At 42.7% G+C, this 16,318-nt stretch overlaps 1 protein-coding gene across 1 annotated transcript; it reads right to left on the bottom strand.

The window, feature by feature from the left end:
- Positions 1–258: 258 nt before the first annotated feature.
- On the bottom strand, positions 259–14,681 carry LOC133506439 (voltage-dependent calcium channel gamma-1 subunit-like). Its single transcript, XM_061830576.1, has 4 exons — positions 14,444–14,681; positions 2,715–2,789; positions 641–787; positions 259–557 (listed from the first exon to the last, which is right to left on the bottom strand). The coding sequence occupies exons 1-4, from the start codon at positions 14,679–14,681 to the stop codon at positions 325–327; spliced, it is 693 nt and encodes a 230-aa protein (XP_061686560.1). The 3' UTR covers positions 259–324.
- Positions 14,682–16,318: the final 1,637 nt, after the last annotated feature.

Below are 16,318 nucleotides of genomic sequence, written 5' to 3'. Positions count from 1 at the left end.
AGTATCAACCAACAATTCCTGGAATAGGACAAAGATTTCATTGTGCAGGCTTACGTGACATTTTCCCCGTTTGACGTAAGATTGCAATACAGGTTTATTGCATAGCTAGCCTGTCTTCCTGCATGTGAACAAGGGAGCTCTTTGATTTCCGTCACCATCACCAACAGGTTTACGAGATGGCATTCCTTTTCATTTTCCATATATATTTCAGAAAAGCTACAAAAGACCTACATTCAAGTTGTTCAATGGTTGAGAGGTAAACATTCCATCATGGCTACGGTCCTTCCAGCTCTTGTTCTTACATTCTAATATGATTTCCAACTTTCACTCCACTTGCTCGGGCTCGGCGTCCATGCAGGTCTCCCACGGGTTCCTGGGCATTTGTGGCATGGAGAGGATGAGGAGGGCAATGCCAGTGAGAAAGAGAAGGACAAAGCCGACACAGGCACAAGCGAAAGACCAACTGTAGTAGTACTGAATCCAGATGGTGTCCTCGCTCTCAATCATTCGTTTGACTGACTGACGCATCACCTCCAGTGAAATGAATGAACAGAGACCTGGGGAGAAAAAACGCATATTGTGAATTTCCATTCCATGTGGTGGTGGTGAGAGATGAGGAGCTTTAGCTGCATCAACCTACCTGAAAAGGCAAAAAACATTCCGGAAGGTTTGAGGAGGTATAGTCTTCCCTTGCCTTTACCCGTGCAGGAGCCAATCAAACACAGAGACCCTAAAATCATGAAGGCCAAACTGAATATGGAGATGGCTGCAGCAGAGATGTTGTACTCTGGAATGAGAGATGAGTTTTTGTTTTTTTTAATGAAGGGAGAGAAAAAAAACATTCAGGGGTTCTAATCAAAGGTTTTAGAGTTAGGCAGTTGAAAATTGAATTCAAGTTTTGTTTATACGAGCATGACACACACACGACTCTCCTCAAATTCAATTCAAGACCTGATGTTTGTGCTAGCACAACATAAGATGTGTCCTAACTTGTCCATCAATATGACATAATATGAATAATGTTCTTCTTGTGCCTGCGTGGGTTTTCTCCAAGCACTCCGGTTTCCTCCCCCATTCCAAAAACTTGCATTAGTTGGAGACTCATAGGTGTTATTGTGAGTCTGACTGTTGTTGGTCATGGCTGGCAACCAGTTCAGGGTGTACCCAGCCTCCTGCCTGATGACAACTGGGATTGGCTCCAGCACTATCATCGTCAGGATACGTGTCTCAGAAAGGTTCCAATAGCAATGAAAGAGACAATATTTGTCTTGGGACAGTACTGATGACAGTCAAACCAAATGTTGCGCAAAAATGTCAAGATTTGATCCTCCACATCCACAAAACTAAATACCACACCATGTCGCAATTCAGTTAGTAAATAAGGATGAACACTTTGGACGTTATATTGTAGATGACAGATCCGTGACTGAGCACAAAAATTGGTGTGTTTTGATTTTTCTGAAAACGCAAAGCTGTTAATTTGGCAGAATGGAATGTGATGGGTTGGGTGTATCGATGCAACGATGGTGTGTCCTTTGATCTGCATTTGGCACATGTGACAATATGGTGGCAGAAAGTTTGTCGAAACCTTCACTTGCTGGAACCACATCAAATAATGTCGGTCTCATGCGATTTTGGTGAATTTTAATGGGCCGTAGGCAGACAGGTTCTGAGTGACAGCTGTCAACCAGTCATAAAAATGTGAATGGCGGGCATCAAACCCTCTAAATCATTGTAGAAATCAATTCATTTAAGGCATTACTGTATTAGAATTACTATCCCTGGATTTATACCAGTCACAGAAATACAACCTTTTGTGTGTGTTTGGAGTGTTCTTTGGATTTTGGTGGGATTTTTGTTGTTTGGGTGGGTCGGACCCTGGCCCCCCATCTCCAGGAACTTTGTAGCTTTCAGGCGAACAGTGAATTTTTACAACACATCAGAAACTTATGTCACCATTTCTCCATCCTCTTAAAGAGTCAAAACAGAAATCAGCTATAACTCGTGAGGTTCTTCATGGAGGATATTTATGTGATTTCCTCCAAGTGAGAAAAATAAAGATCATCAGAGCAGACTTGGGACAGAGAAGTGGACAACACCCTATTTTTGTCAATACATTCACCCATCCATTTTCGACACTGCTCATCCTCATGAGTTGCCAAGGTACCCTGGAGACTATCACAGCTAACTGCAGGCGATAGGAAGGGCACACCCCAAACTGTTTTCCAGCCTTCAACTATTTATATTCTTCTCCCATAGTGAATTCTTTATGACAGCACATTTCACTGTGGGGGTGGGGGGTGTGGGTGCTTGTGATGACATCACCATGGCATGAACATGCACTATGATGGGATACCCACACACCAATCACACAAGAGTGAATAACACAAAAGTGGGGCAATCATTCTCTAAAACTTGCAGCATGCATGTCCCTGGGGGCCTGATTTACTGTTTGTGAGTGTTCCAGGGCGGGGGTGGAGGTTACTTATGTTATGAATGCCCGCATTAGCATCTTTAGCTTCGGGTGTGGGGACATACGCAACTTGATGCACACATTTGCACCATCCAATGCATCTGCTGCACGGGGGCAGCTGGGAATGCAAAGGGAGCAAAGCAGCATAAACGCAGAATGACAGATTGAAAGTAGCAGGGGCACATACAGAGGGACATTGTAGGAGGTGGGGGGGGGGGGTCACCCATGAAAGGAGACTCACCTTTCTGTGTTTTGTGTTCAAATATCTCAGTGTCCTGTCCTGGAGTAAAGTGGCCGAAGTAAGTGCAGTTTTCATCTGAGGGGACAAAAGTAGAGAAGTTTATTTCGGTCAAGTACAGCGTAATGATATAAATTAATTATAATCATTCAGTATTATTACGGTATTTACAAGTCAACAAGCTGTAGAAGATATTAACATATTAGTACGTCAAGTTTATGAGTTGGAACTTCATAGGTGGGGTTTAAATTTTATAATATGGAGTTTACACAAACTTACACAGTGAAACCTCTTAAATAATAAAATTCAGAATTTTTCTAAACATCCTTTTTAAAGTACACCTCTAAAGTCATCCAAAACCTTGAACCGTCCCTGAACCTAGTCTCATGCCAGACCTCGACATACCTCACGAGAATTCAGATTCGTCCGACATCAACGGATTCACTCTGTGCAATAGCTTTTGCTTTGCCTTTTTTTTTTTTTTTTTACAACTCTATTCCAAAACAGACTTTGTCGACAATAAGTGAAAGTTACACTTCTTAGACCTGCGATGTGGAGGAAAGGTGCAAAATGAGATGCATGACACTTGTTGGCGACGTGAATCACTTTTTGGCTTTCGCTTGTTGCCAGTTTATGTTTCATTCTAAAGTGTTGTATGAAAAAAACTAAACGTGACTTTTGCGATTGACAAAGCTATTATGATGACGACTGTTTGTCACTGGAACAGATTGATTTATTGCTTTTATTTTGGAGTGGATGAATAGATTGGGCGGCATGGTTGCTCAGCTGGTAAAGCGGGTTCGATCCCAGCTCCCCCTGTGTGGAGTTTCCATGTTCTCCCCGTGCCTGCGTGGGTTTTCTCTGGGCACTCCAGTTTCCTTCCACATCCCAAAAACATGCAATATTAATTGGACACTATAAGTTGCCCCTAGGTGTGATTGTGAGTGTGGCTGTTTGTTTCAATGTGCCCTGTGATTGGCTGGCAACCAGTTCAGGGTGCACCCTGCCTCCTACCTGTTGACAGCTGGGATAGGCTCCAGCACTCCCCATGACCCTAGTGAGTATAAGCGGCAAAGGTAATGGATGTATGGATGAATAGATTGTGTCTGCTTTCAGCAGATGTTGCACTGTAATTTTTTTTTTTTATTATTTTTTTGAGAGGAACGATGCAAGAAGTTCTTCAAAGAGCTTTGGCATCTTAACACCTCAGCGTGTACCATGCAAGCTGACAGCTGTCATTTAGTTTTAGAACTTAGAGAGTGTGGAACACTTTGCACTACACAAGCAATGTAAAGAGCTGTTGAGTGAGCTGTGAATGTGAGCTATGTTGGGCGTTATTTATTGCTCAGCCTCCAAATCTTCTCCAAAGTTCTCGTAAAGTTTTCCCTCGCATACTCCAACTGCATAGAGTGTACAACTGCACTGTTGATGTTGTGCAGTGTGAATTTGTAAGTCTATTAGTCACTTCACACTCTTTCACATTTCTCCACATTCTTTTCTGTATTTGACACCCTCAAGGTTTAACATACACCATATGGAAAAATAAAAAAGAGCCTTAGGATATTTTAAACAATCTTAGATCATTTGAAAACATGGGCTTTTACTTTGGAAAACATTGATTCGTATTTTTCTTTTTTTTTCTGACATGTTCCTGAATCATGAGCAAATAATGGAAAAATAATAGTCAGTTCACATTATTTTGAAAAGAATATTTTTTTTGCAGCTGTATTCTGAATAACACGTAATTGACATGAAATTGAACCAAAGGCAGGCTCAGAAGAAACTTGTAGCTATTTTCAGTAATCAGGACCAAAAAGTAGTAGCAGTAGCATTTGAACTAAACTTCAATGCAGCATTTTTTTTCTCTCTCATCATTCACTGGAGTAATTCATTGAAAAATCGGTTCTAAAAATTTTCAATAGCAAGAGCCCTAGTTTGATGTGATATTTGAGAGGCATGAAGTCAAGTCCATCAAACACCTTCGGGAGGAACTAACGCCGAGATTGTGAACTGTGCTTCAAGGCCTGTTCACTAACTTTTATTATGTATAAATATGTTAGAGTGGAGAGGCAGCATGCTGAGTAACGGTTAGGACACCAGCCTCAGATTTCTGAAGTTTGGGGTTTGAAGCTCTGCCCTGGCCTTCTTGTATGGAGTTGACAGTATTTACAAGTTATTTGTATGCGTCTAGACTTTTCTACGTTTTCAAACTTTTCTGTGTAAATCTCAATGACTTACTCACATGATTGATGTGTAGATCCAGTTGTCCAAGACAAGCGGAAGCAAATTAACAGTCCAATTTCTTATCGGCGAAAACATCGACTTCGGCATTAAATACAGGTCCTCTATGCCAAGTTTATCTAATTTTTCCACGTACCGTCGTTTATTTTCACCATCTAACAGTCATCTGACAGTATCGGGAAAGACTCTGGGCGTCGTGCTACAAGACATATTTTCCGTGTCGGCTCCAACCGACGTAGCATTGAGCAATGCTTAGCTTGACCGGCAAAATGGCGAGGTAAACAAAAATCATGTGATTTTATGACGTAGGTGCACGAGCTATATAGAGATGTCCATATGCCATTCATTGTGGACAACAAAGATTTGTTGTCCACCTTGAATGGCCACCGAGTGGCGTGATTTCAGAGGCGACGTTTCTGAGAGTCTGGCATGTCTGATCGTGAGAAGAGCGGGATTCAGGCCAATGTATTTGTGAGATGGAGTGAGAACCTTTACGCGTGTAACAGAAAAGCCGCGACGACAGAGCCAAGTGCACGTTGCCGACGTGGGTTGTGTGTCGAGGTCCAACTTTGCGTGTGGATTTGTCGTCCATCCTTGCATGCGAAAAAGAGGAATGCACAGAGCCTACAACTGAGTGTAGGGACTTTGAATGTTGGGACTATGACAGGAAAAGCTCAGGAGTTGGTTGACATGATGATGAGGAGAAAGGTTGATATTCTGTGCATCCAAGAGAGCAGGTGGAAAGGTATTAAGGCTAGATGTTTAGGAGCAGGGTTTAAATTATTCTACCACGGAGTAGATGGGAAGAGAAATGGAGTAGGGGTTATTTTAAAGGAAGAGCTAGCTAAGAATGTCTTGGAGGTGAAAAGAGTATCAGATCGAGTGATGAGACTGAAATTTGAAATTGAGGGTGTTATGTATAATGTGGTTAGCGGCTATGCCCCACAGGTAGGATGTGACCTAGAGTTGAAAGAAATTCTGGAAGGAACTAGATGAAGTAGTTCTGAGCATCCCAGACAGCGAGAGAGTTGTGATTTGTGCAGATTGTAATGGACATATTGGTAAAGGAAACAGGGGCGATGAAGAAGTGATGGGTAAGTATGGCATCCAGGAAAGGAACTTTGATGGACAGATGGTGGTGGGCTTTGCAAAAAGGATGGAGATGGCTGTAGTGAACACTTATTTCCAGAAGAGGGAGGAACATATAGTGACCTACAAGAGCGGAGGTAGAACCACGCAGGTAGATTATATTTTATGCAGACGATGTAATCTGAAGGAGGTTACTGACTGTAAAGTAGTGGTAGGGGAGAGTGTAGCTCGACAGCATAGGATGGTAGTATGTAGGATGATTCTGGTGGTGGGTAGGAAGATTAAGAAGACAAAGGTAGAGCAGAGAACCATGTGGTGGAAGCTGAGAAAGGAAGAATGTCGTGCGGCCTTCCGGAAAGAGGTGAGACAGGCTCTCGATGGACAACCGAAGCTCCCGGAAGACTGGACGACGACAGCCAAGGTGATCAGAGAGACAGGCAGGTATTTGGTGTGTCTTTTGGTAGGAAAGGGGAAGGAGACTTGGTGGTGGAACCCCAAAATAGAGGTAGTCGTACAAGGAAAGAGATGAGCGAATAAGAAGTGGGATACTGAAAGGACTGAGGAGAGGCGAAAGGAGTACATCGAGATGCGACGTAGGGCAAAGGTAGAGGTGCCAAAGGCTAAATAAGAGGCATATGAAGACATGTACACCAGGTTGGACACGAAAGGAGAAAAGGATCTCTACAGGTTGGCCAGACAGAGGGATAGAGATGAGAAGGATGTGCAGCAGGTAAGGGTGATTAAGGATAGAGATGGAAATGTGTTGACTGGTGCCAGTAGTGTGCTAAATCGATGGAAAGAATACTTTGAGAAGTTGATGAATGAAGAAAATGAGAGAGAAGGAAGAGTTCAAGAGGCAAGTGTGAAGGACCAGGAAGTGGCAATGATTACTAAGGGGGAAGTCAGAAAGGCACGACAAAGGATGAAAAATGGAAAGGCAGTTGTTCCTGATGACATACCGGTAGAGGTATGGAAGCAATTTGGAGAGATGGCTGTGGAGTTTTTGACCAACTTATTCAACAGAATATTAGCAGGCGAAAAGATGCCTGAAGAATGGAGGAAAAGTGTTCTTGTTCCCATTTTTAAGAACAAAGGCGATCTTCAGAGCTGTGTGAATTATAGAGGAATAAAGTTGATGAGCCACACAATGAAGTTATGGGAAAGAGTAGTGGAGGCTAGACTCAGGACAGAAGTAAGTATCTGCGAGGAACAGTATGGTTTCATGAAAGAGTAGCACAGATGCATTATTTGCCTTGAGGATGCTAGTGGAAAAGTATAGAGAAGGTCAGAAGGAGCTACATTGTGTCTTTGTGGATCTAGAGAAAGCCTATGACAGAGTACCAAGAGAGGAACTGTGGTACTGCATGCTTAAGTCTGGTGTGGCAGAGAAGTATGTTAAAATAGTACAGGACATGTATGACGGCAGCAGAACAATAGTGAGGTGTGCCTTAGGTGTGACAGAGGAATTTAAGGTGGAGGTGAGACTGCATCAGGGATCAGCTCTGAGCCCCTTCCTGTTTGCAGTGGTAATGGATAGGCTGACAGATGAGGTTAGACTGGAATCCCCTTGGATCACGATGTTTGCAGATGATATTGTGATATGCAGTGAAAGCAGGGAGCATGCAGAGGAACAATTAGAAAGATGGAGACATGCACTGGAAAGGAGAGGAATGAAGATTAGCCGAAGTGAAACAGAATATATGTGTGTGAATGAGAAAAGTGGAGGGGGAAGAGTGAGGCTGCAGGGAAAAGAGATAGCGAGGGTGGACAATATCAACTACTTGGGGTCAACAATCCAGAGCAATGGTGAGTGTGGTAAGGAAGTGAAGAAACGGGTCCAAGCAAGTTGGAACAGCTGGCGAAAGGTGTCTGGTGTGTTATGTGACAGAAGAGTCTCTGCTAGGATGAAGGGCAAAGTTTACAAAACAGTGGTGAGGCCGGCCATGATGTACGGATTAGAGATGGTGGCACTGAAGAAACAACAGGAAGCAGAACTGGAGGGAGCAGAAATGAAGATGTTGAGGTTCTCGCTCGGAGTGAGCAGGTTGAATAGGATTAGAAATGAGCTCATTAGAGGGACAGCCAAAGTTGGATGTTTTGGAGACAAGATTCGAGAGAGCAGACTTCTATGGTTTGGACATGTTCAGAGGCGAGAGAGTGAGTATATTGGTGGAAGGGTGCTGAGGATGGAGCTGCCAGGCAAAAGGACAAGAGGAAGATCAAAGAGAAGGTTTATGGATGTGGTGAGGGAAGACATGAGGGCAGTTGGGGTTAGAGAGAAGATGCAGAAGATAGGCTAAGATGGAAAAAGATGACACGCTGTGGCGACCCCTCACGGGACAAGCCAAAAAGAAGAAGAGTGAGGGATGACTGGTTGTTACATCCAATGGGACAATTCACATACGTACTGTAAAAAATGAAAAGAAGAAGTCACTGGTTTCTTTTAGGCACCACATGGAACTTTCTCTAACAAGCACTGCCCCTAGTTTACCTTACACCCTCCTCCCCCACTCTTAAAGACATACACTCATAATTACAAATGTTACAGTACTTACGCAGCCCATCATTGTGTTTTATCATCACAGTGTCCACCACTGCTGCTTTAGTTAGCGACACAGTCTGGGCAACATAGGGCAAAGACAAGCTAGACATGCTGCTCATGTTTACTATCGATATTAATGGAGAAAGTTCAAGAAGAAATGCTGTTGTTTTAAGATGCAATGACTGTCGGAGTATGTGAATAATCAAGGAAAAAGTGGTTAAACTGGATGAGATTTTCTCTTTTCCAAGTGGGAAAGGTCTGGTCTGAAGCCAAAGTAGAAAGTGCAGGATGAGATGGTGTGTAATTTTAAAATTCCACCTTAGCACAGCCTGATCCAGGATGATAATACAGATAATACAGTGCACAAAAACCTAATTCTGTATTTTAAATATAGTAGGCAACGTAACATTAATCTTAAAACGGTTTGGGAGCATCATCATCATCCCCCCGCCATCGTTGGTAGCCCGCAAGAGGCTGGCTGTTTGAAATGTAGATTTTGGGGTAAAAAAGTCTGGGCACCCCTGATGTACATGGTCGCACACGCACATTTTTGCCTTCATGGAGCACATTTGGCATTAGTGATGGCCACGCCACTTCTTTTGAGTGTACTGAATCACTTGAATCAATTCCTTAAATGATTCGCTCACCTCATCAATCAGTTGTTTCTCATAAAATAATTTAAATGTGTCCTCATTCTGTGAATGAGCCATCCCTGAGGTTCATGTTCACCGAAGCACTCACAACAGTACATGTTATTGTTGTTGTGGGTTTTAATTCAGAATAGGCAGGGAGTTAAAGATTTTAAAAATAAAATTGACTTTGACTTTTCTATAAACAGTAATTGGCATCCATCAATCAGTCAGTTAAGAGTCTTTAGAGATGTGGAATGAGAATATTGGGTTTGTCTATGTTTAGGTACTTACTGTAATGTGTTGTCATGTCAATTGTCCCGCTTTAACACAAATTTATCACAAATACTAAAGTTTTTTGTTGTTTGTACTGTGGGTAAGTGATATCCCTGCCACTTGGCAGCTCCTTTTCTGAGAATTGCCACAACAAAACTATCACCAGACTTTGATGCACTGGCAAAAAAAAAAAAAAAAAAAAAAAAAAAAAAAAACGTGAACGACAAAACCACACTGCTCCCATTAAAAGGAAATCTGACTGAAAAATACAATACCTTTTTTCTTTTTCTTTTTTTTTTTTTTAAATCCAAGCATCTGGTTCTGACTTGACCCACCTGTCAAATTTTAGAAGTCAATGTGGCCCCTGAGCCAAAAAGTTTGCCCACCCCAATTTCTAACGACCAACCTGATGGGCAAACAGTAGAGTGTAATATGTTTTCTTTTTCACATTTGTTAACAGGGTCAGTTGCTAGTGTCGCTAACATTTGTCCAGGCGGTAGGGTCAACTCCAACTGATAGGTGATCAGTTGAGGGTGGTGGTTTACACCAACCAGGCCTTGGAGGAGGTCTGAGCAGGTGTAGTGATGTCTTGTTTAGGTATTTTGGGAAAAAAAAGTCAGAAGCTACTAATTTATCTACAATTATCTGTAAACAGGTACTGCCACAAGTCAACTAGGCAACACCTAGCCTATCCGGCTTGCAAGCTCTTTAAAGCCACTCTTGGTCCTTCCTAATGGGCCTTCCAAGTCATCTGTCTAGGGATCATTTGAGAATGTTCATGTTGTCATATTTCACCACATTTGAAGAAAGGGCTCTTTTTGCTTTGAAAATCTCTTTTTCATCTTTTCATCATTGTGTGGTTGTTGTCATGCTGTAAGATAGCACCAGTGATGAAACATTACTTATGTTGGCAAAATGGTGAACCCATGTGCGGGACCACGAGGGAGGCACGCACACCATTACGTCCTCTACGGCCATATTCTGTATATATAACATACTGGTACAGCATATCATTCCATTTTCTATAGCACTTGTGCTTAATTGATTCATGGGTAAGATGCTTTTGGTGAGAGGAAGGAAATACCTTGCATTAATTGCCACTCAAATGCAAGGCAGAAAGACAAACAACCATTCACACTCACGCCATTCACGTCTAAGGAAAATTTAGTCTTTGATTCGTGCAACAAGGCTTAGTAATGGCACACGTGCCAGTGTTTGTGGGGAAGACCCATTTGTTTATGCTCCAGCTTAGAGGCATGCAACACGCCACAAATGGAATCATTCTTTTGGAATGCAAAAAAGGGCTAGCGCGATGGCCATTGACAGTTCACCACAGCCGTTGGGTGGAAACTCTCAGTGAAATATCAGTTAGTTGTAAAGTAGTCGAGGGGTTACATCAAGTTCAAGGAGGCCATGCTGCTCGTTGGAGGCAGGATTATTGAGTACGTTCGAAACGGAGGTAAGGACGACATTGTGAGTAGGAGATACCGCAAGTGATGTCACAAACCTCTTAATCTGTTCAGTGATTGTTTTTCCACCTTTGTGTACTCTGTACAGCCTCTTTCATGCTTGTTTCAATACTGCTGTGACAGTCTGAGTGCTCCCCCGTGCTGAAAAGTCCTTACTAATAGGGGAACTTGGGTACGTAGCAGACGCTTACTGGGAAATACCCCGGTCTCATAGTTCCCCTTTTTCTACATAGAGGGAGCTAAGATACTGTATGTTATAACCTAACCCTAACCTAACCTAACCTAACCTTAAAACAAAAATTGATAAAAATATATACACATATATGTACGTTCGCTGTCTTCGACTTTCCGAGACATCCATAGCGAACATGAACACTCCACGACAAGTTGTCAAAAGGCACATGCTGAAGCGTGGATGGGGATGTTTCAGACTGGCTGGAAGTTTACAAAATATACGCGCATGCGCATTGATCACAAGAAGACTTTTCGGCACCGGGAGCCCTCAGACCGTCACACCGGCCCCACGTGTGTGGAGTTTCCATGCTCACCACGTGCATGCGTGGGCTTCCTCCGGGCATGATTCTATTGTATTTGTAAAAGTGTGAATATTTGATTCACCGTAAGTCATTCGGTGTCACGAATAAAATGGCTGTTGAGTGTATGCTGTACTAATAGTTACGAGGCTCTGACACTCCAAATCGAAAATCCCCCGCACTCCACCGACACCACAGAGAAGGCTGATGGGTTCCCAGGGATGCTCTCTCCCGAGAATATATTGTGTCCAGTGACCACTTCGGGAGGCCATATAGCGGCAGCCGTTCCACTTGGCTCCATTACACCTTGCAACTTTTGTTGAGTGTGCTGTAATTTGAACGTCGGGGAGAATTCTTGCAAACTTTGGAAGTCAGTTGGCTTCTTCCAGGTGGCGCCGTCACTCAAGGGGAGACTCGGACTAGTCGTGGGCACTTGACCACCATGGCTGCCAACCAAGACAGCTGAGTATTTGCGGGGCCTATATTTGTATCTCTAATGACGGCTCGCCACGGACTTTTCACGACATCGATAAACGATATATTATAGAAACACAACGTATGTTTCTGTGTGGAGCCACGCTGAGTTGGATGTCCTTATTTTGGGTCTGCTGTGATGGTCACATTATCATCAAAGCAACATTGTCACAATTGCTTCTTCGTTCATTTGAGCTGCAATGCAACAATTGGCCTCGGATGAAATCAAGATCGATCAAGTGGAACCTCTAAGTTGGAATGGGTTGGTAGCAGAAGAAAATTCCAAGAAGTAAAGAAGAATGTGCACAGGAAGTTGAGTGAAGTAAGCCGAGCCACATTCAAAACGCTGACACATGTCCCCCACAGTTTTATTATTTTGCCATGTGTTGGTAAGAGGGGTTCATTTCTTTTTACACTTTCATGTTACTTGAAATTTGACAGTGTAGTTTGTTTTTAGGATATTTTGACTAGAAATTTCTCTTTCCATTATTTCCAGTGGGGATGGTGGCGGGGGGAGATATGTTGTGAAAGAGCTACGAGAAAATAGGGTTTTGCCCCGCTGTAATCCTGCAATCAATATAAAGACCTCCACAGTAGCTGAAGCCATATTTTCCAGATGAGCATCTCACAATGACCTCATCTCACCACATTACTAATAGTATTAGTCCTGGTTTATATCGTTGCCTTTTGACACCACCCTCAAAGACTTGTGGCTGTGATAAACAATAACGTTCCTCTCCAAATACAGCTAGCAGCCCCGCAAGGTTTCCCCGGTGCTGAAGCAGGCTTACTCACTTCGTAAAACAACAGCTGTCAGTATGGTGGTCGCCACTAATCAGCTTTTATTTACGTGGACCACAAAAAGATTCGGCTTCATTAACGGCATTAGTTGCAATTTGCTTTGGTGGTCTGAATGGCCCACAAGCGAGAGGATGACCCGTCCGCATGATGTGCTGCGGTCTACTGCGAACGACGAGGCTTTTTCCACCCATTTTCATCATTACATGGATGGAGACAATTATCATTGGGCAAAACAGCCTGAAACGAGGCATCTTTTTGTTTCAGTTGAAGAACATCAGAGAGCTTGTTTATCAAGCACAAATGTACAAAGGCTGGAAGCTTGTCCCTCCAACTAAAAGAACAAAATGCTAATTTTTTCTTTTCATTTTTTAAAAAGTGTTTTGCCAGTTTTAATTTTATTTTATTATTTCCATTTCACCAACAAAAACGAAACAAACATCAACCAGCTACATTTTGAGATATGTGCATGTGTTGTAACGTGAGGATTACAGATGTACTGTCTGGACAAGAAGACAGGAAATAGAAAGTAAGCTTGTTCATGTGTAGTGTATTACTATTTTTTTGGGGGGGGGCATTACAACTTCTTAAGCACTGTTTGTACTGCGAGTCTATTCTTGCATGTTCAGTGAATGTTGTGTTGTAACCTTGGCTACAAGCTGAGGCTTGAAGCTTAGTGAGGTTGGCTCACCCTCAACTGGTTTTGTTAATACACTATTACTGTATATATATATATATATAAATATGATACTTGGTCTAAAGTATAAACCTGCCTCTAGTGAACAACTTGTATATTCTGTAGAATGTAAACACAGTGGTGCCTTGAGATCTAAGTTTAATTCGTTCCATGCATTATAATATATCTTAGTAATACATGCATCTACCTACAGTGATGGTGGGGTGTGGGGGAGCTCGCTTCTTTGGGTCTATGTCTGCATTATTCTGCTCGCTTAGGTCTTCTCAGGAGGCTGAAATGTTGTTTGTGTGACCGTGGTGTTAGTCCCAAAAATGGAGCACTGAGATGCGTCATTTGTCACTTGGACGCTCTGCGACATATTTGCAAAGCACAATAATGTTTTAAAATCAGAGAGCTGGAACACAATGGAGATACAGTAAATTGAAAATTGTGCTTGTCAGTTGTGTTTCTCCTGTAGAAACACTAATCTCAAATAGTGCACATACAGCATCTACACGTGTACATTTTATGATGAATTTCATTTTCTGCTTTTGAACTCTGTGTTATTTTGGGACGCTGACAACTTGCATATATTTTGCGAATGATCAGAATAAAGCTCTGCTGTAAATTCTCATCATAAGCCAGATTTGCGTCAGTGATATTTGCGTCACAAACAGTTGTTCTCTTCTTGCTACACTGAATCCAGCATTTTAATTAGTTTTGGAGTGTACCTTGTTGTTATTGCAGCCTCCCTCTCGCACTATGTAGCCTGCTATACGGCAGTTACCATTCTCTGCTGAAGCTTAAAATTCACTTTTCAACATCAAGAAATAATAAGCATTATCTGTGAACTCTTAACAAGACACAAGTGGAAAAATGAACAAGGCTTGTAAACCTGCACCGGCATCTCCAATCTTCCTCGCTAATGAGCAACCAGGTGGACATTGTCCAGTTCAAAAGAACCTTTTTTTTAGTTGAATACGATTCGACTCGACCTTGCCTCACCTCCAGGCAGGGTGATGGGTCCACAGCCGTGGTTCTCCTGGTAGTCGTCAGCGCTGATGTAGATTTGCTTCTTGCACAGCCTCCAGAGGCCGAAGTGGGCCGCTTCGCACGTGTCGTTGACCTTCTTCACCTGAGGGCTGAGCACGGCCCAGTAGTCTGTCACCACAGCCGTGAACATGCAGGCCATGCCCACCAGCAGCACAAAAATGGCAATATTTATCTTGGTGCGCTTTTCCATGTTTCCTCAAGCACAAAGTTTAGTCTAGCAAAAATAAATCTTTTTTTTGTCATATACCCTTTCAACAAGTCTTTCCTCTTCACTTAGACAGCAGCAAGTCTTCTTGTCTCTCTGTCTATGCTTTGAGTGTGCGCCTGTGCTACAAAGTGACGAGTGTCAAAGTGTTCCGTCCTACTAAGGCTCCTTATCCTGCTCGCTCCGATCTGCTCTGTGACTGAGGGGGGGCTGCAAGTTTAGAGGGGGCAGCTGTTGAGGTAGATCATGAAAGCTGATGACCAAACCAACTGTCTGCCTTTGCAGGCAAAGGGTGTAATGTGTAGTGGTGGTGTTGGGTTGGGGGGTTGAAATATGTGGGGAGGGGTGGGGGCGTGGGGGATTGTAATGCTATAACTGTGACTAATGAGTCAAGTTGTGCGCCCATTCCTTTGCATGCAAGATGTATGAATAACTACTTTATCACGATCAAAAAAGTCTGTTTTGTCTTGAAGAGAGTTATCAGTGACAGTGATGTCATTAGCTCTTTCCTGTGAATAGGTGCTGACACCTAGGATAGGATGCTTGATTTTGCATTCGACAGTCGACCTTTCCCTGTGTATTGGTACTTGGGTGGCGGGACTCAATGTGCTCTTATCATCATTATTGATCGCCTTCTGGAAAATGTTCACTCTGCAGGTAAACTCTGACCTTTTTTTGCCCAATGTGCCATGGCAAAGATTTGTTTCTTTTTATGAGTACAATTCCACTTTTTTTCCCAATCAAATCCAAGCCTCTTTTACATGTGGATATATATTTTTTCATTTATCGGATGTTTATTGTAGTATGGTCACGCTCATCAGAAGGTGAAAACTGTTGTAATTGTTAAAAAAAATATAAAGAAATGGTGGATGAAAGAGCAGGAAATAGTGGGGGAAAAAGAAGATGCTTTTGAATTGATAAATATATGGAGGGTGCACCATCATTGTGCATTCTAGAGTCAACAAGCACCTCCCTACCACTTTCGTTCCTGAAATCAGAAGTCTTTGTGAAAGGCCAAGGGCTATCTATTGGCTGGAGTTTGAGCTTTCTAGTCACCAGACACAAATCATGACTTGTTGGAGAAACATTATTGACTTAAGAGTAACCACTCCCTGGTTACTCTCCTGTAGAAAGATCTGAATCACTTTGCTCATTAACCAAAATGGGGGAATTTCAGAATACCCCGTTTAAGGAACTACTGCTCAGTCGACTCAATGTCGACTATTGCTTTTCTTTGGTTCACTCATGATTGAAAAAGGATTCAGAGCTGTAGCAGACTAAAAACAGAACAGCCTTAGTCAAGTCAATGACTGTACCTCCTGAGCTACCTGGTGGAACTGCTGGATATTAGAGCACAACCCGGTGGAACCACTCAGCATTACAGAGCAAGGTCAAATGAATGTATTCATTGTTTTGATATGATTTGGGCGATTCTGTACTAATCTTTGTCAGACTGGCTTGAAATGGTCAACAGGGTGGCTGTGGCCCATGGGCCATAGTTTGCCCACCACTGTTAAATACAGCACATGCAGTCCTTTTGTCACGAACGGGGCCCGTGGGCCATAGTTTGCCCACCACCATTAAATCCAGCACATGCAGTCCTTTTGTCACGAATGGGGCTC

The sequence above is a fragment of the Syngnathoides biaculeatus genome, chromosome 9 (genome assembly GCF_019802595.1).
Source record: "Syngnathoides biaculeatus isolate LvHL_M chromosome 9, ASM1980259v1, whole genome shotgun sequence".
Classification (NCBI taxonomy): Eukaryota; Metazoa; Chordata; class Actinopteri; order Syngnathiformes; family Syngnathidae; genus Syngnathoides; species Syngnathoides biaculeatus.
Note: the sequence above shows the minus strand (reverse complement) of the source record. Positions and strands in the feature narration are given on the sequence as shown.